Source organism: Nicotiana attenuata, chromosome 3 (assembly GCF_001879085.1).
Source record: "Nicotiana attenuata strain UT chromosome 3, NIATTr2, whole genome shotgun sequence".
Classification (NCBI taxonomy): Eukaryota; Viridiplantae; Streptophyta; class Magnoliopsida; order Solanales; family Solanaceae; genus Nicotiana; species Nicotiana attenuata.
This window is the reverse complement of record NC_031991.1, coordinates 72,262,693-72,288,469: the sequence shown is the minus strand read 5'-3', so window position 1 is coordinate 72,288,469 and position 25,777 is coordinate 72,262,693. Positions and strand designations below refer to the sequence as shown.

At 42.5% G+C, this 25,777-nt stretch overlaps 1 protein-coding gene across 1 annotated transcript; it reads left to right on the top strand.

Moving 5' to 3' along the window:
* On the top strand, positions 1,777–4,237 carry LOC109224103 (probable aquaporin NIP-type). Its single transcript, XM_019388688.1, has 6 exons — positions 1,777–1,999; positions 2,152–2,287; positions 2,385–2,606; positions 3,248–3,445; positions 3,561–3,622; positions 3,704–4,237. The coding sequence occupies exons 2-6, from the start codon at positions 2,156–2,158 to the stop codon at positions 3,900–3,902; spliced, it is 813 nt and encodes a 270-aa protein (XP_019244233.1). The 5' UTR covers positions 1,777–1,999; positions 2,152–2,155; the 3' UTR covers positions 3,903–4,237.

The following is a 25,777-nucleotide window of genomic DNA, read 5'->3' as shown; positions in this document are numbered from 1 at the left end:
GTCCGGGCCTGTTATTTCTCCGATCTCCACTGTATGGCCGGTACCTGTCTCTATTTGATCGTGGTTCCTGATCGACATCCCTTTTAACTCTGTCCACGGACCTGTTGGGATAAATCAAACCAACTAGAGTTCCCAATTGATCATCTTCGACCCTAATCTTCAACTGATACCCATTATCGGCCCAAGTGATAGCTAGATATTCGATTAAATTTTGCTTTAACTGTTGCAAAGCTATGGAGCTCCGAGTGTTGAGACCTTGTGTAAAAGCTTGAACAGCCCAGTCGTCGATGACTGGAGGCAAATCCATTCGTTCCGTTTGGAACCGAGATACGAATTCCCTGAGCATCTTGTTATCCTTTTGTCTTACTTTGAAGAGGTCCGATTTCCTCGTTGCAACTTTAATGGCTCTGGCGTGGGCTTTTACAAAAGAATCTGCGAGCATAGCAAACGAATCAATAGAGTTGGGTGGTAAGTTATGATACCATATTATGGCACCTTTCAATAAAGTTTCTCCAAATTTCGTCAATAGAACGGATTCAATTTCATCATCTTCGAAGTCATTTCCCTTATGTGTACGAAGTAACCTACTCATTAGGATCGGTGGTCCCATTGTATGTGGGGATGTCTGGGACACGGAATTTCTTAGGAATGGGCTTCGGAGCCGCACTTTGAGGGAAAGGCTTCTGCACGAACTTATTCGAATCCAAACCCTTTATGATCGGGGGTGCCCCGGTATTTGGTCCACTTGTGAGTTGTATGTTTCTACCTTTTTTTCATTAGCCTCGATTTTCTTTTCACCTGATTCTATCCGTTCAGTGAGCTCTTCAAGCATCTTCATAATGGCGGGGTCAGTCCCCGATTCATTAGCATTTGGTTTCTCCGGTACAGGTTCAACTCTATTAACAACCTCTTGTGATGTTTCGAGCTCAATTCTACTTGGTGCTCGATTCTGATTTTGGAGTTGTGCTATAGCAGCTTGCTGAGTCTGCAGCATTTCGAATATCACTCCAAGTCTAATTCCGCCTTCTTCACCGCTCTGTGCGTTCTGATCGGCTGCTCGGGCATTTCTACGGATACTATTTCCAGGGTCGACGCCCAGATTTGCATTTAGGGTGATATGCGAACTGACATTGACGGGGTCTGCGATAGGTACTCCCTCGTGGACAGCTTGAGGCACTTCGATTCCTGGGGCGGCTACATTACCGTTTTCTTTGTAGAAACCGAGGCCGTCATCGGCATGAGTGGGTACTGCTTGCGAGTTAGACATGTTGACCCTGAAATCAAAGATGCTCAAAAGAACAAACGTAAAGTAGTGTGTGTTACGAGAATTAATACCAGGCAATCACTATTATCCTTAGCCTCACGGTGGGCGCCAAACTGTTTACCCTAAAAACTGGATAACAATTAAACTTATAATATGGTTTTAAGGATACGTGATTCACCTAATACCGATTGATAAACGTAAAGATAAGTGATGGAAATTGACAATAATGTAAAGCAAACCAATGTTTGGACAGAGCCCTCGAGCTAGTACACCCTCGAGCTAGTTGTGCAAAATCGGGCAAAATCGACGTGATTCCCCGGTCTCGATTAACTGGCAAAGTCGGGCAAGCCCTATTTTACCCGTATACAACAACCATGCAAAATTTCAGATATTTACGGAAAAAATAGTATTATACTGATTCAAAGTTTGAAACATTCAACGTTCTCCACGATATTCCTAATAAACCGTAAAAATCCTACATATCTTTTCTTTCCTTTTTAATCAGTTGAGAATGTATTTGTAGTTGGGGAAGAGATCGTACTGAGTAGAGGGGAGGAGTTTTGCTCGATAGTGCAGGATGGAGTTTCAATATTAATAAGCTGCAAACTCCAATCCGTAATATCCCTTTGAATTTGCACTATTAACTAGATAACTATAAAATACGGGATTTGTCAGCATTTTGTAAAACTCCACCCTCCAAAAAACTCTCCAACTATGGATCTTATCCTTATTTAGGTAATCTAAAGCAAAACCTATCATTATCCTTCCTGTCCTATATATCATATTTAGCTCTAAGTATTATTATTATGAAATAAGCCTTTTGGCGACATCCTGAAGAAAAAAAAAAACCCTTATATTTTCCTAACTTATCAACTCTTTCAATTAAGAACAATGGCAAAGAAGGATGGCAATCGAGAAGAAGAAATCTCCCAGATGGAAGAAGGCAATATCCATGCAGCCTCCCAGTCCGATTCCAATGTCGGATTTTGTTCATCCGTTTCTGTCGTTGTCATCGCACAAAAGGTAAAATTAATTAGGCATAAGTAATGCCATGACTGAGCCAGTATCAAATAATTAATTTTATTTAATTTGATGGATCGGGTTGTGTTTGACTTTGCAGTTGATAGCGGAGGCTATAGGGACGTACTTTGTAATATTTGCAGGGTGTGGATCAGTTGCAGTGAATAAGATCTATGGGAGCGTTACGTTTCCTGGGATATGTGTGACATGGGGACTAATCGTGATGGTGATGGTTTATACCGTGGGACATATATCAGGAGCTCATTTTAATCCTGCTGTCACTATTACTTTCAGCATCTTCGGCCGCTTCCCGTGGAAACAAGTATGTACTGTTTTTTTATGTTGCTCGAACTCTTTGAAAATTTCGGAGTGTGTGTCAGATCTTCCAAAAGTAGTGTCTTTTTGAAAGATTCAATACGGGTGCGGTAGCGTTTTGGATAGTTCGACGCAACATAAGGTTTTTTTCATTGTATTAGTTACTAAGATTGTAAATTACACTGTTAATTATCAGCTACATGCACCATATTAAATTATATGGTATTCTAAAAGTTGGTGCATATAAGTTATCCTAGTAAATTATAAGAATTAAAATTGTAATTTGGTATCTTACTACTAGCTAGTATTAGTATTAAAATTACACTATGAGTAACTTTCACAATAAGGAGAGATTTTTTCGTAAATATAAGATCCATAAACAGCATATTATTCGAGGCTATCGGATATTTGAAGGATAGAATAAGCAGCGGTAAATATTTTTCTAAAAAGAAGGATTTATCAAATCGTTAACCTTTCAGGTTTCAGCATCACTAAGTCTAAGAATGTAGGATAATATATCATCTGTGATAATCATTTGTTTTAAAAAAAAATAAGGCATCAAATCTTTCTCGATTAAAAGGCATCAAATCAACAATTAAAACGTGTTTTGCAAATGATGTTAAAATACAACTCTAATATGTAATGCAGGTACCTTTGTACATAATAGCTCAACTAATGGGTTCGATTTTGGCCAGTGGAACTCTGGCTCTATTGTTTGACGTAACTCCTCAAGCTTATTTTGGTACTGTTCCAGTTGGATCTAATGGCCAATCACTTGCTATCGAAATCATCATTTCTTTCCTTCTCATGTTTGTCATTTCTGGCGTTGCTACAGATGATAGAGCAGTAAGCTTCTTCTTTTTTAATTTACAATTCATAGTAAGTTAATTAGTATATATCTTTTCTTTCTGGAAAAAACAATGATTTCCTTTTTTTTATTTACCTTGTTTTACTCTTGCAGATTGGACAGGTTGCTGGAATAGCAGTAGGAATGACCATAACTTTGAATGTGTTTGTAGCAGGGTATGACTTGCTTCATTTAGTAAATTTTTTAACCTTTAATTTCTCTGTCTAAAATGTAATCAAATCAAGTTATAAATGCAGGCCAATTTCAGGAGCATCAATGAATCCAGCAAGAAGCATTGGTCCAGCAATAGTGAAGCATGTTTATACAGGTCTTTGGGTATATGTAGTTGGTCCAATCATCGGAACACTAGCCGGAGCATTTGTGTATAACTTGATTCGGTCCACAGACAAACCACTTCGTGAGTTGGCCAAAAGTGCATCATCTCTTCGAAGTTGAGACCAAATTCAATATATTTAACCCAACTTTTTAGGCCATCCACTTTTAACGTTCCAGTTTTATCAAATGTCCCAAATCCTACATCTTTTAGGCGATGCCAAGAACATAAGTATTGGAGTATTGCTATTTTTGCTGCAATTTGCTTTAAGTTACAACATTTTTTTTTTCAATAACCATCTCTCTTTGGCGTCGACCCCCATAAGTAAACTGATGATATGTAGATAGAGCTAGGGTTTGCGAATGTTGAAAAACACATGTATATAATTTTTTGAAATCTAATAGGAAAATAAATGTAAATATATGTTCGTTTCAACTTGAAAAAGATCCTTTTATTATATCTATAGAACAATCCTATGTGAGAAACTAGTCTAATTCATGATAAATCATTTTTATTTCTATATATAAATTCTCTCTTCAAATTTTGTGTTATGTAATGCTATTCATCCCCATTCCCCATTAAGGAGCTGACATTTATGTCAAAGAAGGATACCATTTACCGCAATCTAGTTCCCATCTATTTCGACAAGTACCTCATAACTCTTCTATTAAAAGGAAAGAAAAACATTCTTTGTGTTTTATGTAATATTGACCTTACCTATCATTTATCTTTAGACTGTAAAAGGGGCTAACAAGATGGCCAATCAAATAAATTGTTGGTACATCACGCATACCACCATGTAAACATGTAAAAATACACACAAATATAGACAGTAGAAGAGAAAGAGGAAATTTCAAAAGAACTATACTCTTCATTCCCTCCAACTCCATATATATGTGTATCTTGTCAAATGAAGGCATTCTAATGTGCCAAAAAAGAGGGTATAACGTTAATCAAAATACAAGAACCAGATATGGTATTCATAAAATTATTTTCAAAATGATTCCACTTGTCTTTCTTCATAATAAGATGTTAAATTTCCAAATATGCAAAAGTGTAGATTTTTCGCTAACGTTTGTACATAGATTTGGTTGAAACTTAAAAAAAATGAGTTTTTAAAAATGAGATAAAACAAATGAGTTTAGAAAGTTGAAATGGTATTTGAACATGTATTTTACTTGAAAAGAATTTGAAGTTTTGAGAGTAGAAAATTTTAAATACTGCTCTAGAGCTGTTTTTGGGATTTGAAGATTTTATTTTCAAAATCTGCCGCAAAATAGTTCAAATCTATAAGCAAATAAATATTTAAAAATAAAATTTGGAAAAAGCTCCCAAATTTTATGGCTAACCTTTCCAATCTAAAATGAGCCTTCGACGTACTTAAACGGTATATAATAATCCAAAAGCTAAGACAAAAGTTTCGGCTACAGTTTGCCACTTCCCAATTCGAGTATGATGATAGTGCTTACAAAAGGATACAATTTCATTTTTTTTACTTTATTAGAATGAAGTTATTATTATAAATATATTATATTATGGATGTTTATTTAATACTCCATTGTAAGTAAGCTTTCTGAAAAAGTTTATTCATATTATTAGACTCCGCCGTAAATATGTTTATCTATTTAGTACTATATTAGAAATAAGCCTCCCGAAGAAGCTTATCATTTTGGCACTTTGTTATGGATAAATATTACCTCATGTAGAAGATTATCTATAGCTAGTACAATAACAACTTACAAGAAGCTTACACAGCAGCTTGCAGTAGGAGCTTACAAGCAGCTTACACAGCAGCTTCCTTTCTTCTATAAATAGAGGAGATTTCAGTTCATTATGTACATCAGTTTGAAGTTGAATAATATATCAGTTTCTCTCTATACTTGTCTTTGGTTTATTTACTTTATAGTCATTATTTTATAACACGTTATCAACACGAGACTCTGCCATCTTGAGCAAATATTTTGAAAGTATCAAAGGTACGAACTTTCTTTGTCTAAATATGTCAAATCTTTCTAAACTTGAATTTGTAGCCCTGAATATATCGGGCAAAAGCTACATGTCTTGGGTGCTTGATGCTGAAATTTATCCTGATGCGATGGGTCTAGCAGACACCATCAATGATTAAAATCAAGCATCAAATCAAGACCGTGCCAAAGCAATGATATTCCTGCACAATCAACTTGATGAGGGCTTGAAAATTGAATATCTTACTGTCAAAAACTAAGTCATATTGTGGAATAATTTGAAAGATAGATATGACCACCTGAAGATGGTTGTTCTTCCACAGGCACGTTATGATTGGACTCATTTAAGGCTACAAGATTTTAAATCTATTAGTGAGTATAATTCCGCTATGTTCAGAATTATTTCCCAATAGAAATTATGTGGTGATAATATTATTGATCATGATATGTTGGAGAAACTTTTACCATTTTTCATGCCTTGAATATGCTCCTGCAGCAGCAATATCGAGAGTTGGGATTCAAAAAGTATTCTGAACTTATTTCACATCTTCTTGTTGCCGAGCAACATAATGGGCTATTAATAAAAAAACATGAAAGCCGGCCTACTGGTTCTTATCATTCCCTGAAGTGAATGAGACTGTCACGACCCGGAGTTCCCACCGTCGGGACCGTGATGGCTCCTAACATTTCACTTGCTAGGCAAACCAACGTAGAACAATTTATCCTTTTTAACAATTTAAATTTAAGTAACGAAGAAGAACTGATTTAACTGCAATAATCCAAATATAAATGTGAAAGCTAAAACCGTAAAACAGCTGCTATAAATCCCTGAACCCGGTGACACAAGTGCACGAGCTTCTAGAGTAGTACATAGAAGGGTTTGAAATAAATACAAAGATATTTGAATAAAAATACACAGCTAAATAGAAAGAGGAAGGGGACTCCAGGAGCTGCGGGCGCGGAACAGCCGTACCTCAAGTCTCTTCAACTGTCCAATCCGAACACGCTAATAATCGCCTTTGGGACCGACTCCAAAATCTGCACAAGAAGTGCTGAGTGTAGTATGAGTACAAGCGACCCATGTACTCTATAAGTGTTGAGCCTAACCTCGACGAAGTAGTGACGAGGCTAAGGCGGGTCTTACACTATAACATGTACGCAGTATATAATAAAGACAGAAAATAGAAATACAGGACAAGGTAAAACAGTCAACTGAAAGTAATAACGACAGCCTCGAGAAATAAACTAGTGTCGTCCAGAATTTACCAATCCTTAACAGTTCAACTAAGAACACCGGAAACCAACACAGCTCAAGAAATGGAAACATATAGGTTGTTGCGGCGCACAACCCGATCCCACCAAACAATACTAAATCCTTCCTTATTTCACCGTAATAATATCAACAATAGTAAATAACATATAAATGCTAAGCGCGTAACTTGATCCCACCATGTATCAATATTAGTATCATAATTCACTCTTATTTTACCATATCGATCCACCGTTATTCCACTTGTTGCGGCGTGCAACCCGATCCCACCGTACAGTACGAATTCACCCTTATTCCACCATATCAATCCACATTATTACACATGTTGCGACGTGCAGCCTGATCCCATCATAGCAGTACCAAACACTCAATGTACACAGTCGAAACAACCGTTCGGACAACAAAACCTTTACGATAAATAAATATCAAACTGAACCAAAAAGGAAACCTTGTACCATATAAGAATCTACACAAGTAATACCACACAGCGAGACCAATCCCGCAATTAACAATTAGAAGGTGCAAGCAAGTCAATTTAAGCAAATAGCAGAGAATCATGAAACTATGAAAAGAGCTAACATCATTAACAGGAGAAGATATTGATTAATAGGTAGCAGTTAAGCATGGAAAGCATTTAGAGCACATAACAGTTAAAGAAGGGAAAGAAATAATCAAGGAAACGCGGAAAATCAGGGAAAACAGATAATTCGGCGGCGTATAAGCACTCGTCACCTCGCATATACGCCGCTTACATGAGAATCACATAGCACATAGTCCGAGGGTTCCTAATTCCCTCAAGTTAAGGTTAGACACAATACTTACCTCGCTCCAAAGACCAGTCAAAGCTCAACCACAGCATTGCCTTTCAAACACGCCTCCGAACCAACAATATCTAGCAAATTACCAACCAAATGATTCAAATTAAGCCTTAGGAACCACCCACAATTGTAAAGAATTCAATTTAGGTCATTCATAAAAAAATCAACAAAATTCAACACCCGGGACTGCTTGGTCCAAACCCGAAATTCGGACCATAACCCGATTACCCATTCACCCCCGAGCCCGGTTATGTAATTTATTTTGGAATCTGACCTCAATTTGAGGTCTAAATCCCTATTTTTCAAAAATCCCTAATTCTACCAAAAACCCCCCAATTTCCACCTCTAGATTTTAGGTTTAAATATTAGGAAAAGTAGTGAAAGATTGAAAGAAACTAGTTTAGAATCACTTACCAATGATTTGGGAAGAAAAGTTCTTTGAAAAATCTCTAGGGTTCTTGAGTTTGAAAATTTGAAGAATGAATCAAAGATCCCGTCTAAGTCATATTTACCCAATTGTAGATGTCGCATTTGCGACATGCGAAGCCCCTCATACCTCTGCCTTCTTCGCAAATGCGAAGATTAGTTCGCAATTGCGACCTTGTGATTGCATTTGCGATCCTTCCCTTCCCCAGACTCGCTTCGCAAATGCGAAGACTATTTCGCAAATGCGAAATCTGTGTGGCCCAGCTACTCTTCGCATTTGCGATGAGTATCTCACAAATGTGAACCCCTCAGGGGTCGCAGATGCGGTGTCTGATTTCACATGCGAGATCAGAGGCCTGCATCAAAATCTGAAACACCAGCAAATTTTCCAAGTCAAATTCACTCCGTAGCCTATCCGAAATTCACCCGAGCCCTCGGGGCTCCAAACCAAATATGCACACAAGTCCTAAAACATCATACAAACTTGCTCGCGCGATCAAATTGCCAAAATAACACCTAGAACTAAGAATTGAGCACCAAATCAAATAAAATTTTCAAGAAAACTTTAAAACTCCTATTTTCACAAGCGGACGTCCGAATCACGTCAAACCCACTCTGTTTCTCACCAAATTTCACAGACAAGTCATAAATATAATAATGAACATGTACCGGGCTCCAGAACCAAAATACGGACCCGGTATCAACAAGGCCAAACATCAGTCAATTCTTAAAAATCATTAAACTTTCAAACTTTTAATTTTCAACAAAAATTCATATCTCGAGCTAGGGACCTCAGAATTCGATTTCGGGCATACACCCAGGTTCCAAATTACGATACGAACCCACTAGCACCGTCAATTAGGTCCGATTACTCAAACCGTTGATCGAAGTCAACTCAAATTAATTTTTAAGGCAAAAGTTCTTATTTTTATTAGTTTTTAACATATAAGCCTTCCGAAAAATACCTGAACCGCACACGCAAATCGAGGAAGGCTAAAATGGGTTAGTTAAGGCTTTGAAACACAGAATTGGGTTTTAAAACATGAGATGACCTATCAGGTCATCACATTCTCCACCTCTAAAACAATCGTTCGTCGTCGAACGGACATAGAAAAGTACCTGGGCTGGTGAAAAGGTGTGGATATCTACTCTGCATGTCCGACTCGGACTCCCAAGTAGCTACCTCGACGGGCTGACCTCTCCACCGCACTCGAACTGAAGGATAACTTTTTGATCTCAACTGGCAAACCTGTCGGGCTAGAATAGCCATCGGCTCCTCCTCATAAGTCAAATCCTTGTCCAACTGGACAGAGCTGAAATCTAGCACATGAGACGGATCATCGTGGTACTTCCGGAGCATGGACACATGGAATACCGGATGAACTGCTGACAAACTAGGTGGCAATGTGAGCTTGTAAGCCACCTCACCCACTCTCTGAGGAATCTCAAAAGGTCCGATGTACCTAGGGATCAACTTGCCCTTCTTTCCAAACCTCATTACACCCTTCATGGGTGACATACAGAGCAATACTCTCTCTCCGACCATGAATGCAACATCACGAACCTTACGTCGGTAAAACTCTTCTGCCTGGACTGAGCTGTGCGAAGTCTATCCTGAATGATCTTAACCTTATCCAAGGCATCCTGTACCAAATTTGTACCTAATAACGAGCCTCCCCGGCTCAAACCATCCAACCGGCGATCGACACTGTCTACCATATAATGCTTCATAGGGAGCCATCTGGATGCCCGACTGATAACTGTTGTTGTAGGCAAACTCGGCAAGTGACAAGAACTGATCCCAAGAGCCTCCGAAGTCAATAACACAAGCGCGGAGCATATCCTCTAATATCTGATAGTGCGCTCGGATTGTCCGTCCGTCTAAGGATGAAATGATGTGCTCAACTCAACCTGCGTTCCTAACTCACGTTGTACTGCCCTCCAGAAGTGCGAGATGAAATGCGTACCTCGATCAGAAATGATAGAAATGGGCACACCATGAAGACGGACGATGTCGTGGATGTAAATCTCTGCTAATCGCTCTGAAGAATAAGTAACTGCCACAGGAATGAAATGCGCTGACTTGGTCAACCTGTCCACAATAACCCAAACTGCATCGAACTTCCTCTGAGTCCGTAGGAGTCCAACAACAAAATCAATAGTGATACGCTCCCACTTCCACTCAAGAATCGCTATCTTCTGGAGCAAACCAACAGGTCTCTGATGCTCATACTTTACTTGCTGACAATTTAGACACCGAGAAAAATATGCAACTATATCCTTCTTCATCCTCCTCCACCAATAATGATGCCGCAAGTCCTGATACATCTTGGCGGCACCCGGGTGAATAAAATACCGAGAACTGTGGGCCTCCTCTAGAATTAACTCACGAAGTCTATCCAGATTAGGCATACAAACACGACCTTGCATCCTCAAAACTCCATCATCTCCAACCGTAACCTGCTTGGCATCTATGTGCCGCACTGTGTCCCTAAGGACAAGAAAATGAGGGTCATCATACTGTCGCTCCCTGATGCGCTCAAATAATGAAGACCGAGCGACTGTGCAAGCTAGAACACGACTGGGCTCAGAAACACCCAACCTCACGAACTGATTTGGCAAAGCCTGAACATCTAATGCAAGCGGTCTCTCACCGACTAGAATGAACGCAAGGCTTCCCATACTCACTGACTTTCTACTCAAAGCATCGGCCACCACATTGGCCTTCCCGAGATGATACAAGATGGTGATATCATAGTCATTCAATAGCTCCAGCCACCTCCTCTGCCTCAAATTGAGCTCCTTTTGCTTGAACAAATACTGCAAACTCCGATGATCCGTGAATACCTCACACCACACGCCATAAAGATAGTGCCTCCGAATCTTCAGTGCATGAACAATGGCTGCCAACTCTAAGTTATGAATAGGGTAATTCTTCTCGTGAACCTTCTGCTGACGCAAAGCATATGCAATCATCCTGTTATCCTGCATCAATACCGCACCAAGTCCAATACGAGATGCATCACAATATATCGTATAAGATCCTAAACCTGTAGGTAACACCAACACCAGCGCCGTAGTCAAAGCAGTCTTGCGCTTCTGAAAGCTCTCCTCACACCCGTCTAACCATCTGAACGGGGCACCCTTCTGGGTCAACCTGGTCAACGGGGCTGCTATAGATGAAAACCCCTCCACAAACCGACGGTAATAACCCACCAATCCCAAAAACTCTAGATCTCCGTAGCTGATATGGGTCTCAGCCAGTTTTGAACTGCCTCAATCTTCTTAGGATCCACCTGAATGCCCTCAACTGATAGAACGTGCCCCAAGAAAGCAACTGAGCTCAACCAAAACTCATATTTTGAAAACTTAGCATACAATTGGTTGTCTCTCAAAGTCTGAAAAAAGGATCCGAAGGTGCTTCTTATGCTCCTCTCGACTGCGGGAGTAGATCAAAATATCATCAATAAACACAATCACAAAGGAATCCAGATAAGGCTTGAACACCCGGTTCATCAAATCCATGAATGATGCTGGGGCATTTGTCAGCCCAAACGACGTCACTAGAAACTCATAATGCCCATATTGAGTCTGAAAAGCTGTCTTAGGGACATCAGATGCCCTAATCCTCAACTGATGGTAGCTAGACCTCAAATCAACCTTCGAAAACAGTTTGGCACCCTGAAGCTGATTAAATAAGTCATCAATCCTCGGCAATGGATACTTGTTCTTGATGGTGACTTTGTTCAACTGCCGATAATCTATGCACATCCTCATTGATCCATCCTTCTTCTTCACAAACAACACGGACGAACCCAAGGGCGAGACACTAGGTCTAATGAAGCCCTTATCAAGCAAATCTTGCAATTGTTCCTTCAATTCTTTCAACTCTGGCGAGGCCATACGGTATGGCGGAATAGAAATGGGCTGAGTGCACGGAGCCAAATCAATACAGAAGTCAATATCTCTATCGAGATGGCATCCCCGGCAGATCTGCAGGAAACACCTCTGGAAACTCGTGAACAACTGGTACTGAATCCAGGGAAGGAACCTCTGCACTAGGATCACGGGCATAAGCCAAATAAGCTAGACACCCCTTGTCGACCATGTGGCGCCTTCATATAAGAGATAACCTTACTGGTAGAATGGCCAGGAGTCCCTCTACACTCTAATCGAGGCAACCACGGCAAGGCTGAGGTCACCATCTTGGCGTGATAATCCAATATAGCATGATAATGTGACAGCCAATCCATACCCAAAATGACATCAAAATCAACCTTATCGAGAAGTAGAAGATCTACGCTAGTCTATAGACCTCCAATGATAACCACACATAATCGATAGACACGATCTACAATAATAGAATCTCCTACAGGTGTGGACTTATACACAGGAGCACTCAAAGAATCACGAGGCACAACTAGATATGAAATAAAATAAGACGACACAAAGGAATAAGTAGAACCCAGATCAAATAGAACTGAGGCATCTCTACTGCAAACTGAAATTGTACATGTCATAACTACATCAGATGACTCAGCCTCAGGCCTGGCTGGAAAGGCATAGCATCAGAGCTGGGCCCCACCACTCTAAACTACATCTCTAGGACGGCCTCCTGCTGGCTGGCCTCCACCTTTAGCGGCCTAACCTCCACCTCTAACGGTCTGACCTCTACCTCTGGCTCCTTGACCCCTACCTCTAGCTGGATGAGCAGGCGGTGATGCAACCAGTGCCGGAATCATGGCACGAGAACTCTATTGTGGCGTACCGCCCAATAATCTCGGATAGGTCCTCCTGATATGCCCCAAACCGCCACACACAAAAAATCCATCCTGGTGTTGTGGCTGCTAAAACTGAGACTGACCCGAACGGGCCGGATGACCACGGTAGTATCTCTGGATAGGAGGTGCACTGATAGGAGCTTGTGGTGCACTGTGGGCTGGCTGCCTAGAATGAGGCACATAAGGACCACGACTTCCTGAAGCACTGTGGGATGCGTGAAATGCTGACTGATATGGCCTAGGAGGATGAACCCTACCAAAAGTACCCCTGCCTCCAGATGAGGCACCACTAAAACTACCGAAATGATGAGGCCTATTATCTTACCCCTGCCCTCTCTCCTATGAAAGAACATCCTCGATCTGCCTGGCGACGTTGGTTGCCGTCTGAAAAAGAAATCTCACTCCCGGTCACCTTGGGAATATGTACTTCAAAGGATCCAACCTGGTTATTAGATAGGTGGTGTGGGCTTGAAGATAATGTCTCAACTTTTGAGCGACCCACGTCAGAGCGCAACATGTTCTTTCCAACAAAGTGTACTTGGCCTCGTAGCTGGTGAACTTCTTGCTCAGATAGTAAATTGCCTGCTCTTTTCTTCCGGTTATATCATGCTGCCCAAGAACACAGCCAAAAGAATTTTCCAACACGGTCAGATACAAGAAGAGAGGTCGCCCATGCTCCGGTGGGACCAATACTGGAGGATTTGACAAATATTCCTTGATTTTGTCGAAGGCCTCTTGACATTCGGATGTCCATTTGATTGCCGCATCTTTCTTCAACAGTTTGAATATGGGCTCACAGGTGGTAGTCAGTTGAGCGATGAACCGACTGATATAGTTTAACCTGCNGACTGACCCGAACGGGCCGGATGACCACGGTAGTATCTCTGGATAGGAGGTGCACTGATAGGAGCTTGTGGTGCACTGTGGGCTGGCTGCCTAGAATGAGGCACATAAGGACCACGACTTCCTGAAGCACTGTGGGATGCGTGAAATGCTGACTGATATGGCCTAGGAGGATGAACCCTACCAAAAGTACCCCTGCCTCCAGATGAGGCACCACTAAAACTACCGAAATGATGAGGCCTATTATCTTACCCCTGCCCTCTCTCCTATGAAAGAACATCCTCGATCTGCCTGGCGACGTTGGTTGCCGTCTGAAAAAGAAATCTCACTCCCGGTCACCTTGGCCATCTGCAACTTGATAGGATGAGCGAGTCCCTCAATAAACCTCCTTACCCTCTCTCTCTCTCTCTCTCTCTCTCTCTCTATCTCTTGGTAGAAAGCAGAAGAATGGCATGACATGCTAAATCCAAAACGGGTCTCGTACTGCGTGACTAACATGCCGCCCTGCTGGAGGCGCTCGAACTGCCTGCGGTAGCTTTCTCTCTGTGTAATAGGAAGGAACTTCTCAAGAAATAGCTGAGAGAACTAGTCCCAAGTACGAGCAGGCGACCCCGCTGGTCTGGTCAACACATAATCCCTCTACCATTTCTTGGCGGAACCCGATAACTAAAATGTAGCGACCCCATTGGTCTCCACTATACCAATGTTCTGTAGCACCTCATGACAGTTGTCAAGATAGTCCTGGGGGTTCTCTGAAGATGCATCACTGAAGTGAACTGGAAAGAGCTTAGTGAACCTGTCCAATCTCCATAAAGCCTCAAAAGACATAGCCAATCCATCACCGGCCTGTGCCGCAACACCCGGCTAAACTACCATAACTGGCTGGGCTGTTGGAGTATGAAACTAGGGAGCCATCTGCTCTAGAGTGTGAGTAGCAGGATTCTATGCTCCTCCCGCAGCCTGAGAGACAGAAGGTGCCATGGGAAATGTACCAGCCTGAGCCACACTCTCCATAAGGCCAACCAAACGGACCAAAGCATCCTCAAGTACCGGGGTGGCAATGAACCCCTTCGGGATCTGAGTTGGTCCGACAGGCACAGCCTGGGCTGGAACCTCCTCGTCAAACTCCACCCGAGGCTCCGCTGCTAGTGTTGCTGCTTGAGCTCGAGGTTGAGCCCTGCCCCTGCCTCGGCCACTGGCACGACCTCGGCCTCGATCTCTACCCCTCGTAAGAGCTACCAATGGGGGCTCTGGCTGCTGCTCAGTTGAAGATGTGATACGCGTTCTCGCCATCTGCGAGAGAACAGAATAGAAAGGTCCAATCAGCAATGATAGAATAAAATCGCATGATAGAGAAGAATAGAAGTGAAACTGTTCCTAACTCTATAGCCTCTAGAAGATAAGTACAGACGTTTTCGTACCGATCCTCCAGACTCTACTAAGTTTGCTCGTGACTCGTGAGACCTATGTAACCTAGTGCTCTGATACCAACTTGTCACGACCCAGAATTCCTACCACCGGGACCGTGATGGCGCCTAACGTTTCACTTGCTAGGCAAGCCAACATTAGAACAATTTATCCTTTTTAACAATTTAAATTTAAGTAACGAAGAAGAACTGATTTAACTGCAATAATCCAAATATAAATGCGGAAGCTAAAACCATAAAACACCCGCTACAAATCCCTGAACCCGGTGTCACAAGTGCACGAGCTTCTAGAAAAATACATACAAGGGTTTGAAATAAATACAAAGTTGTTTGATTGAAAATACACAGCTAAATAGAAAGAGGAAGGGGACTCAAGGAGCTGCGGGCGCGGAACAGCCGTACCTCAAGTCTCCTCAACTGTCCGATCCGAGCACGCTAATAACCGTCGTTGGGACTGACCCAAAATCGGCACAAGAAGTGTAGAGTATAGTATGAGTACAACCGACCCCATGTACTATGTAAGTGTCGAGCCTAACCTCGACGAAGTAGTGATGAGGCTACGGCGGGTCACTTACACTACAACCTGTACGCAATATATAATAATGACAGAAAATAGAAATACAAGACAGGGCAAAACAGTCAACTGAAAGTAATAACCAAAGCCTCAAGAAATAAAACAGTGTCGTCCAAAATTTACCAATCCTTAACAGTTCAACTAAGAACACCAGAAACCAACATAGCTCAAGAAATGGAAACATATAAGTTGTTGCGGCGTGCAACTCGATCCCACCAGACAACACGAAATCCTCCCTTATTTCACAGTAATAATATCAACAACAGTAAATAACATATAATGTTGCGGCGCGCAACCCGATCCCACCATGTATCAATATCAGTATCATAATTCACCCTTATTTCACCATATCAATCCACCCTTATTCCACCTGTTGCGGTGTGTAACCCGATCTCACCGTATAGTACAATTTCACCCTTATTCCACCATATCAATCCACCCTTATTACACCTGATGCGGCATGCAGTCCGATCCCACCATACCAGTACCAAACACTCAATGTACACAGTCGAATCAACCGTTCGAATCACAAAACCTTTACGATCAATAAATACCAAACTGAACCAAAAAGGAAACCTTGTACCATATAAGAATCTACACAACTAATACTACACAGCGAGACCAATCCCGCATTTAATAATTAGAAAGTGCAAGCAAGTCAATTTAAGCAAATAGCAGAGAATCATGAAACTATGAAAAGAGCTAACATCATTAACTAGAGAAGATATTGATTAACAGGTAGCAGTTAAGCATGGAATGAATTTAGAGCACATAATAGTTAAAGCAAGGAAAGATAATCAAGGAAAAGCGAAAAATCAGGGAAAATAGATAATTCGGCGGCGTATAAGCACTCGTCACCTCGCATATATACCGCTCACATGAGAATCACATAGCACATAGTCCGAGGGTTCCTAATTCAATCAAGTCAAGGTTAGACACAACACTTACCTCGATCCAAAGACCACTCAAAGCTCAATCACAGCTTTGCCTTTCAAACACGCCTCCGAACCAACCATATCTAGCAAATTACCAACCAAACAATTCAAATTAAGCATTAGGAACCACCCACGATTGTAAAGAATTCAATTTAGGTCATTATTAAAAAAGTCAACAAAAGTCAACACCCAGGCCCGCTTGGTCCAAACCCGAAATTCGGACCAAAACCCGATTACCCATTCACCCCCGAGCCCGGTTATGTAATTTGTTTTGGAATCCGGCCTCAATTTGAGGTTAACTCCTTTTTTTTCAAAAATCCCTAATTTTACCAAAACCCCCCAATTTCCACCATGAAAACTCTAGATTTAAGGTTGAAATCTTAGGAAAAGTAGTGAAAGATTGAAAGAAACTAGTTTAGAATCACTTACCAATGATTTGGGGAAGAAAAGTTCTTTGAAAAATCGCCTCTAGGGTTCTTGAGTTTGAAAATTTGAAGAATGAATAAAAAATCCCGTCTATGTCATATTTACCTAGCTGCAGATGTCGCATTTGCGACCTGGGGTTCGCAAATGCGAAGGAACCATCGCAAATGCGAAGCCCCTCACATCTCTGCCTTCTTCGCAAATGCGAATATTAGTTCGCAATTGCGAACATGACCCTCTGCAATTGCGACCATGTGATCGCATTTGCAATCCTTCCCTTCCCCATACTCACTTCGCAAATGCGAAGAATGTTTCGCAAATGCAAAATCTGTGTGGCCTAGCTACTCTTCGCATTTGTGAGGAGTAGCTCACAAATGCGAGATCAGAGGCCTAAAACAAAATCTGAAACACCATCAACATTTTCCAAGTCAAATTTCACTCCGTAGCCTATCCGAAATTCACCCGAACCCTCGGGCTCCAAACCAAACATGCACACAAGTCCTAAAATATCATACAAACTTTCTCGCGTGATCAAATCACCAAAATAACACCTAGAACTACGAATTGAGCACCAAATCAAATGAAATTTTCAAGAAAACTTTAAAACTCCTATTTTCACAACCGGACGTCCGAATTACGTCAAGCCAACTCCGTTTCTCACCAAATTTCATAGACAAGTCATGAAATATAATAATGAACCTGTACCGGGCTCCGAAACCAAAATTTGAACCCGGTATCAACAAGGCCAAACAACAGTCAATTCTTAAAAATCATTAAACATTCAAAATTTCAATTTTCAACAAAAATTCATATCTCGAGCTAGGGACCTTGGAATTCGTTTTCGGGCATAGGCCCAGGTACCAAATTACGATACGGAACCACCAGGACCGTCAAAACACAGATCCAGGTCCGTTTACTCAAAACGTTGACCGAAGTCAACTCAAATTAATTTTAAGGTAAAAATTCTTATTTTTATCAGTTTTTAACATATAAGCCTTCCGAAAAAACACCCGGACCGTGCACGCAAATTGAGAAAGGCTAAAATGGGGTATTTAGGTTTCGGAACACAGAATTGGGTTTTAAAACATGAGATGACCTGTCGGGTCACCACAGAGACAAACTTATACCATGCTTAGCGTGGAAGAGGTCGTGGCCCCAGTCATGGTCATGGCCATGGTCGGGGAAGAAACTCTAATCATAGTAGTAATGATGCACCAATGAATCCTACTCACCACTAGCGGTGAAAAAGGAAGGAACAAAAGCATGAAGTGGTGCAAGCAACAAACGCATAAAATGCATGCTATAGATGTGGAGGAAAAGGATACCGGTCACGTACCTGTCATACGCCAAAGCACCTGATTGAGCTTTATCAAGCCTCCCTAAAGAAGACAAAGAAAAATGCTAAAGCAAATTTCATTTCTGAAGATAATATTGACTTAATGCATTTGAATATAGTTGATTACTTTGCACTCCCAGAAAGAGAAACAAGTCATGTGATCGTTGATGCATCCGTAGAAATTTAAATTTTTGTTGTTTTTATTAGTTGGTATGGTTATGTTGTACATAAATAAAAGTCATGCATGGTAATAATGTTTACTATAATATTTATTTTATTTATGTCATTTTATTTTGAAGAATATGGATAATCCTCAAATTTTATTTGGATCAAAGACCAACTATGAAGATATTTGTGTAATTGATAATGGAACAACTCATTTCATATTCAAAGATCATAAATACTTTTCTTATTTGCATAGGGAAAAGGCAAATATTTCTCAATTTTTGGTAATATATGTTTGATTAAAGGCTCCGGAAGAGCCAATATATTTCTGTTTAAGAGAACAAAACTTATTATAAAGAATGCATTGTTCTTTTTCCAGGTCCCGAAGAAATTTGTTGAGTTATATAGATATCCGCCGCAATAGATTTCATGTTGAGACAATAGATGAAATGAATGTGGAATATCTTTGTATTACAAAGAATGTTCTTGGCCAAAGTGCATTGTAGAAAAGTTACCAACTTTATCTTCTGGCTTGTACTAATCAAAGATTAGTACAGTTGAAGCACACTCTATCATAAACCAGAAGTTTACTGATTCAAATACTTTTGTGCTTTGGCATGGCCGTTTGGGCCATCCTGGATCAATAATGATGAGATGAATTATTGAAAATTCGAGTGGGCATCCATTAAAGAACTTGAAAATTCTTACAAATGATGAATTTTCTTGTGATGATTGTTATCAAGGCAAAATGGTCACCAGACCATCACCAATGAAGGTTGGCATTGAATCCCCTGCCTTTTAAGAGCGTATACACGGGGATATATATTGACATATTCACCCACCTATTAGGTTGTTTAGATATTTTATGGTCCTACTAGATGAATATTTAAGGTGGTCTCACGTATGCCTACTATCAACTCGCAACCTGGCATTTGCAAAGCCATTAGCCTAAATAATTTGATTAAGGGCACAATTCCCAGGTTATCCTATAAAGGCTATTCGCCTTGATAATGCTGGAGAATTCTCATCTCAAGTTTTTGATGATTATTGTTTATCATTTGGAATAAAAGTTGAACATCCTGTAGCTCATGTTCATACTCAAAATGGCAGTGCAGAGTCATTTATTAAACGCCTTCAATTGATAGCAAGACCACTAATTATGAAAACAAAATTACTCACTACTGTTTGGGGCCATGCTATCTTGTATGCAATATAACTTGTTCGTCTCAGGCCGACACTTCATAATAAATATTCTCCATCACAACTAGTTTTTGGTCATGAACCAAATATTGCTCATCCATAAATTTTTAGATGTGTTGTATATGTGACAGTAGCACCACCACAGCTACCCCAAAGAAGGTTAGAAATACATATTGGGATTGAATCACCCTCTATTATTCGCTATCTTGAACCATTGACGGGAGATTTATTTACTGCTCAATTTGCAGATTGTCGATTTGATGAAATAAATTTCCCACAATTAGGGGGAGAGAAAAAGGAAATCAAAAGAGAAATTGTGTGAAAAGTTTCATCATTATCTCATTTTGATCTGCGTACCCCTATATGTAATCAGGAGGTCCAAATCAAATGCCAGACGCGTTTACTGATTTGAAAAGGATAACTAAGTCACATATCCTTGCAGAGAATGTGCCTATCTGTAACGACCCGGCCGGTCGTTTTTAGAATTTACGCCCAGATCCCCTATCTACCATTTTCCCCTTATTTATTTCTGCTATTTTGAATTGCCAGGATGGTCGGTTTTGAATTTCGGAGAGTTTTGAGACACTTAGTCCCTAAATGAGAGCTTAAGTGTTGGAAAGTTGACCGTAGTCGGAACAGTGTAAAGACGGCCTCGGAATGGAAATCCGATTGTTCCGTTAGCTCCGTTGGGTGATTTCGAGTTTAGGGGCGTGGTCGGATTGTGTTTTGGAGGTCCGTAGCTAATTTAGGCTTGAAATACCGAAAGTTAGATTTTTGAAGTTTCCGATTCGATAGTGAGATTTTGATCCGAGGGTCGGAATGGAATTCCGAAAGTTGGAGTAGCTTCGTAGTGTTGAATGTGACGTATGTGCAAAATTTCAGGTCATTCTGACGAGATTTGATAGACTTTTTGATTGAAAGCGTATTTTGGGAAATTTGGAGTTCTTAGGCTTGGCACTTACTGAGTACCGCTGTGGTGTACTCATGCCCTTCCTGCGCATGTTTTTCATGTGCAGATCCAGGTACTTCGACTCAGTCCTACCACCCCTGAGGCGAGGCGACTGCTATAGCAACTTCGAGGTATATCTGCCGCGTCCGCATACCGAGGAGTCTCTTTCCATTCTTGTTGTTTAGTATTAGCCCTTCTGTATTTCAGTTCTTGTTAGACATTCTGGAGTTAGAGCTATGTAGTACTCCTTAGCTTGTGATTCATGGGTTTCCGGGTCTTGGATTTATGTGTTGGTTTTGAGAGTTAAATATTGTGTATGCCGAGCGGCAACCTTAAAAGCTGTTTATTTCCTTTATTTCTATTTTAAATTGTTTTACTTCTGCAAATTTTGGTTTCTTTTCCGCAATTTAGGCTTACCTAGTCGTAGAGACTAGGTGCCATCATGATGGTTCACGGAGGCCGAACCGGGGTCGTGACAAGTTGGTATCAGAGCTCTAGGTTCATAGGAGTCATGAATCACAAGTCGGTTTATTAAAGTCTCGCTGATCGGTACGAAGACGTCTGTACTTATATACGAGAGGCTATGTAACTGTTAGGAAAATTCTGTTTTGTTTGATTTCCTTGTCGTGCGAGATTTTTGATATCACAATTCTAAACTTCTGTCTTCTATTCTCTTACAGATGGTGAGGACACGTGCTACTCGAGATGACCGGGCACCCGCACCCCCTACTGGAGCCGTCAGAGGCCGGGGCCGGGGTAGAGGTCGAGGACGCGCTCGTGGTGCAGCCAGAGCACCCGCGCGAGCTGCCGCCGAGGTACCACCAGCAGTACCAGCCGGAGTCCAGACACCTGATGCGTCTGCTACTACTACTCCAGCACTCCAGGAGACTTTGGCACAGTTTATGACTATGTACACCACTCTAGCTCAGGCAGGGTTGCTTCCCCTCGATGCAGCTATATCCCAGGCCGAGGGAGAAGCACAGACTCCCGCCGCCTGCACTCCTGAGCAGCGAGTGCATGTTGATCAAGTCCTAGAGGCTTTTCCTGTACAGCCGGTAGCCCCAGCTCAACCCGAGGAGAGGGCAGCAGCTTCAGAGGAGGAGCAGAAGAGGCTTGAGAGGTTCAAGAAGTATCAGCCTCCGACTTTTAGTGGACTAGCCTCAGAGGATGCCCTTGGATTTCTTGAGGAGTGCTACCATATCCTCCGTACTATGGGCATATCAGGATCGAGCGGGGTTTCCTTCACTACTTTCCAGCTTCGAGGAGCCGCCTATCAGTGGTGGCGTGCTTATGAGTTAGACAGTCCGGATGAGGCAGCTTCCCTGACTTGGGCCCAGTTTTCAGATATGTTCACGAGAGAGTATGTCCCCCAGAGTCTTAGGGACGCCTGGCGCGCAAAGTTTGAGCATTTGCGCCAGGGTACCATGACTGTCTCGGAGTATGCTATCCGTTACACTGACTTGGCTAGACATGCACCAGCTTTGGTTTCTACGGTTCGCAAGAAGGTTCGCCGGTTCATTGAGGGGCTTATTCCCAACATCAGATCTAGCATGGCTCGTGAGTTAGAGATGGATATATCTTATCAGCAGGTGGTGAGCATTGCTAGGAGGATTGAGGGTATCATGCTAGGGACAGAGAGGAGAGGGAGGCCAAGAGGTCTCAAGAGTCGGGCCATTATTCTGGTGCTCGTGCCCCAGCTGCAGGTCGTCACGGTAGGGGTCATATGAGTCGCCCCGTTCATTCAGCTCTTCCAGCAGCCAGTGGTGTTCCAGCTCCACCTAGGCCTCAGGAGCCTTATTATGCACCTCCAGTGTCTAGTGCGCCTCCTGCACGGGGTGCTTCCAGTGGTCAGTCCAGCAGACCTGGCCCGAGCCAGTCACAACCCCCACATCCTCCCAGAGCTTGTTTTGAGTGTGGTGACACATGCCATATGGTGAGGGATTGCCCTAGACTTAGGAGGGGTGCACCTCCGCAGACTCCTTAGCTAGAGCATGCCCCGCAGAGCTCTCAGGCTATGATCCCAGCACCAGTTGCTACCCCACCGGCCCAGCCAGCCAGAGGTGGAGGTCGGGGAGGTAGAGGTCGCCCTCAAGGGGGAGGCCAGGCCAGATACTATGCTCTTCCAGCCCGTACTGAGGCTGTCGCCTCCGATTCTGTCATCACAGGTACTATCTTGGTCTGTCACAGAGATGCATCGGTTCTATTCGATCCAAGCTCCACTTATTCTTATGTGTCTTCTTATTTTGCTCCGTATTTGGGGGTACCTCGGGATTCTTTGAGTTCCCCAGTTTATGTTTCTACTCCTGTGGGAGATTCTCTTGTTGTGGACCGCGTTTATCGGTCATGTTTGGTTGTTCTTAGTGGTTTTGAGACCAGAGCCGATTTATTATTGCTCAGCATGGTTGATTTTGATATTATCTTGGGCATGGACTGGTTGTCGCCCCATTATGCTATTCTTGATTGTCACGCCAAAACCGTGACACTGGCCATGCCAGGTGTACCGCGTGTTGAGTGGAGGGGTGCTTTAGGTCACACTCCTAGTAGAGTTATTTCTTTCCTTAAGGCTCAGCGTATGGTTGAGAAAGGTTGTGATGCGTATCTAGCTTATGTGAGAGATGTCAGTATGGATACTCCTTCTGTTGATTCAGTCCCAGTAGTACGGGATTTCTCTGATGTGTTTCCAGCTGATCTTCCGGGCATGCCGCCCGATAGAGACATTGATTTTGGCATTGATCTGTTGCCGGGCACTCAGCCCATTTCTATCCCTCCGTACCGTATGGCTCCTCCTGAGTTGAAGGAGTTGAAGGAGCAGTTGCAGGAATTACTTGATAAGGGTTTCATTTGGCCCAGTGTATCACCTTGGGGTGCTCCTGTCTTATTTGTGAAGAAGAAGGATGGTTCTATGCGTATGTGTATTGATTATCGCCAGTTGAACAAGGTGACAGTGAAGAACCATTATCCTTTGCCTCGTATTGATGACCTGTTTGACCAGTTACAGGGTGCTTGTGTGTTTTCTAAGATTGACTTGCGTTCAGGCTATCATCAGTTGAAGATTCGGGAGCCAGATATCCCGAAGACTGCCTTCAGGACTCGGTATGGTCATTACGAGTTCCTTGTTATGTCATTCGGGCTGACTAATGCCCCAGCAGCCTTCATGCATCTGATGCACAGTGTTTTCCGGCCATATCTTGATTCATTCATGATTGTTTTTATTGATGACATTCTGGTATATTCCCGGAGTCGGGAAGATCATGAGCAGCACCTGAGGACAGTGCTCCAGACCTTGAGAGAGAAGAAGTTATATGCTAAGTTCTCAAAATGTGAGTTTTGGTTGGATTCCGTGGCGTTCTTGGGTCATGTGGTCTCGAGAGAGGGTATTCAGGTGGATCCGAAGAAAGTGGAGGCCATGCAGAGTTGGCCCAGACCATCCTCAGCTACAGAGATCCGTAGTTTTCTTGGCTTGGCAGGTTATTACCGTCGATTTGTTCAGGGGTTTTCATCTATTGCAGCACCTATGACCAGACTGACCCAGAAGGGTGCTCCGTTCCAGTGGACGGAAGAGTGCGAGGAGAGCTTTCAGAAGCTCAAGACAGCCTTGACTACAGCCCCAGTTTTGATATTGCCTACCGGTTCGGGGTCTTATACTGTCTATTTTGATGCCTCGAGAGTTGGCCTTGGAGCGGTATTGATGCAGAACGGTAGGGTAATTGCCTACGCGTCCAGACAGTTGAAGATACATGAGAAGAATTATCCTTTCCATGATCTTGAGTTAGCTGCCATTGTTCATGCCTTGAAGATCTGGCGTCATTATTTGTACGGCGTTCCTTGTGAGATTTATACTGATCATCGGAGTTTCCAGCTTCTGTTCAAGCAGAAGGACCTTAATTTGCGTCAGAGGAGATGGCTAGAGCTGCTGAAGGATTATGATATCACTATCTTGTATCACCTGGGCAAGGCCAATGTGGTGGTTGATGCTTTGAGCCGCCGGGCAGAGAGTTTGGGGAGTTTGGCTTATTTACCAGCAGCAGAGAGGCCTATGGCGATGGATGTTCAGGCCTTAGCCAGCCAGTTTGTGAGATTGGATCTTTCGGATCCCAGTCGGATTCTAGCTTGCGTGGTCTCTCGGTCTTCTTTGTTTGATCGTATCCGGGAGCGTCAGTTTGATGACCCTCATTTGCTTGTCCTTAATGACAAAGTGTTGCATGGCGATGCCCGTGATGTGACTATTGGTGATGACGGGGTATTGAGGATGCATGGTCGAGTTTGTGTACCCAATGTTGATGGGCTTCGGGAGTTGATTCTAGAGGAGGCCCATAGTTCGCGGTATTCCATTCATCCGGGTGCCGCAAAGATGTATCAAGATTTGAGGCAGCACTACTGGTGGAGGCGGATGAAGAAAGATATAGTTGGGTTTGTAACTCGGTGCCTTAATTGTCAGCAGGTGAAGTATGAGCACCAGAGACCGAGTGGATTGCTTTAGCAGATAGAGATTCCGGAGTGGAAGTGGGAGCGGATCACCATGGACTTCGTATCTGGGCTCCCACGGACTTTGAGGAAGTTCGATGCCATTTGGGTTATTGTGGATCAGCTGACCAAGTCCGCGCATTTCATCCATGTGTGTACTACATACTCTTCGGAGCGGTTGGCAGAGATTTATATTCGGGAGATTGTCCGTCTGCATGGTATTCCAGTTTCTATCATTTCAGACAGAGGTACTCAGTTCACATAGCGGTTCTGGAGAGCCGTACAGCAGGAGTTGGGTACTCGGGTGGAGTTGAGCACAACATTTCACCCTCAGACAGACGGACAGTCCGAGCGCACTATTCAGATTCTTGAGGATATGCTCTGTGCGTGTGTGATTGAGTTTGGCGGTTCTTGGGATCAGT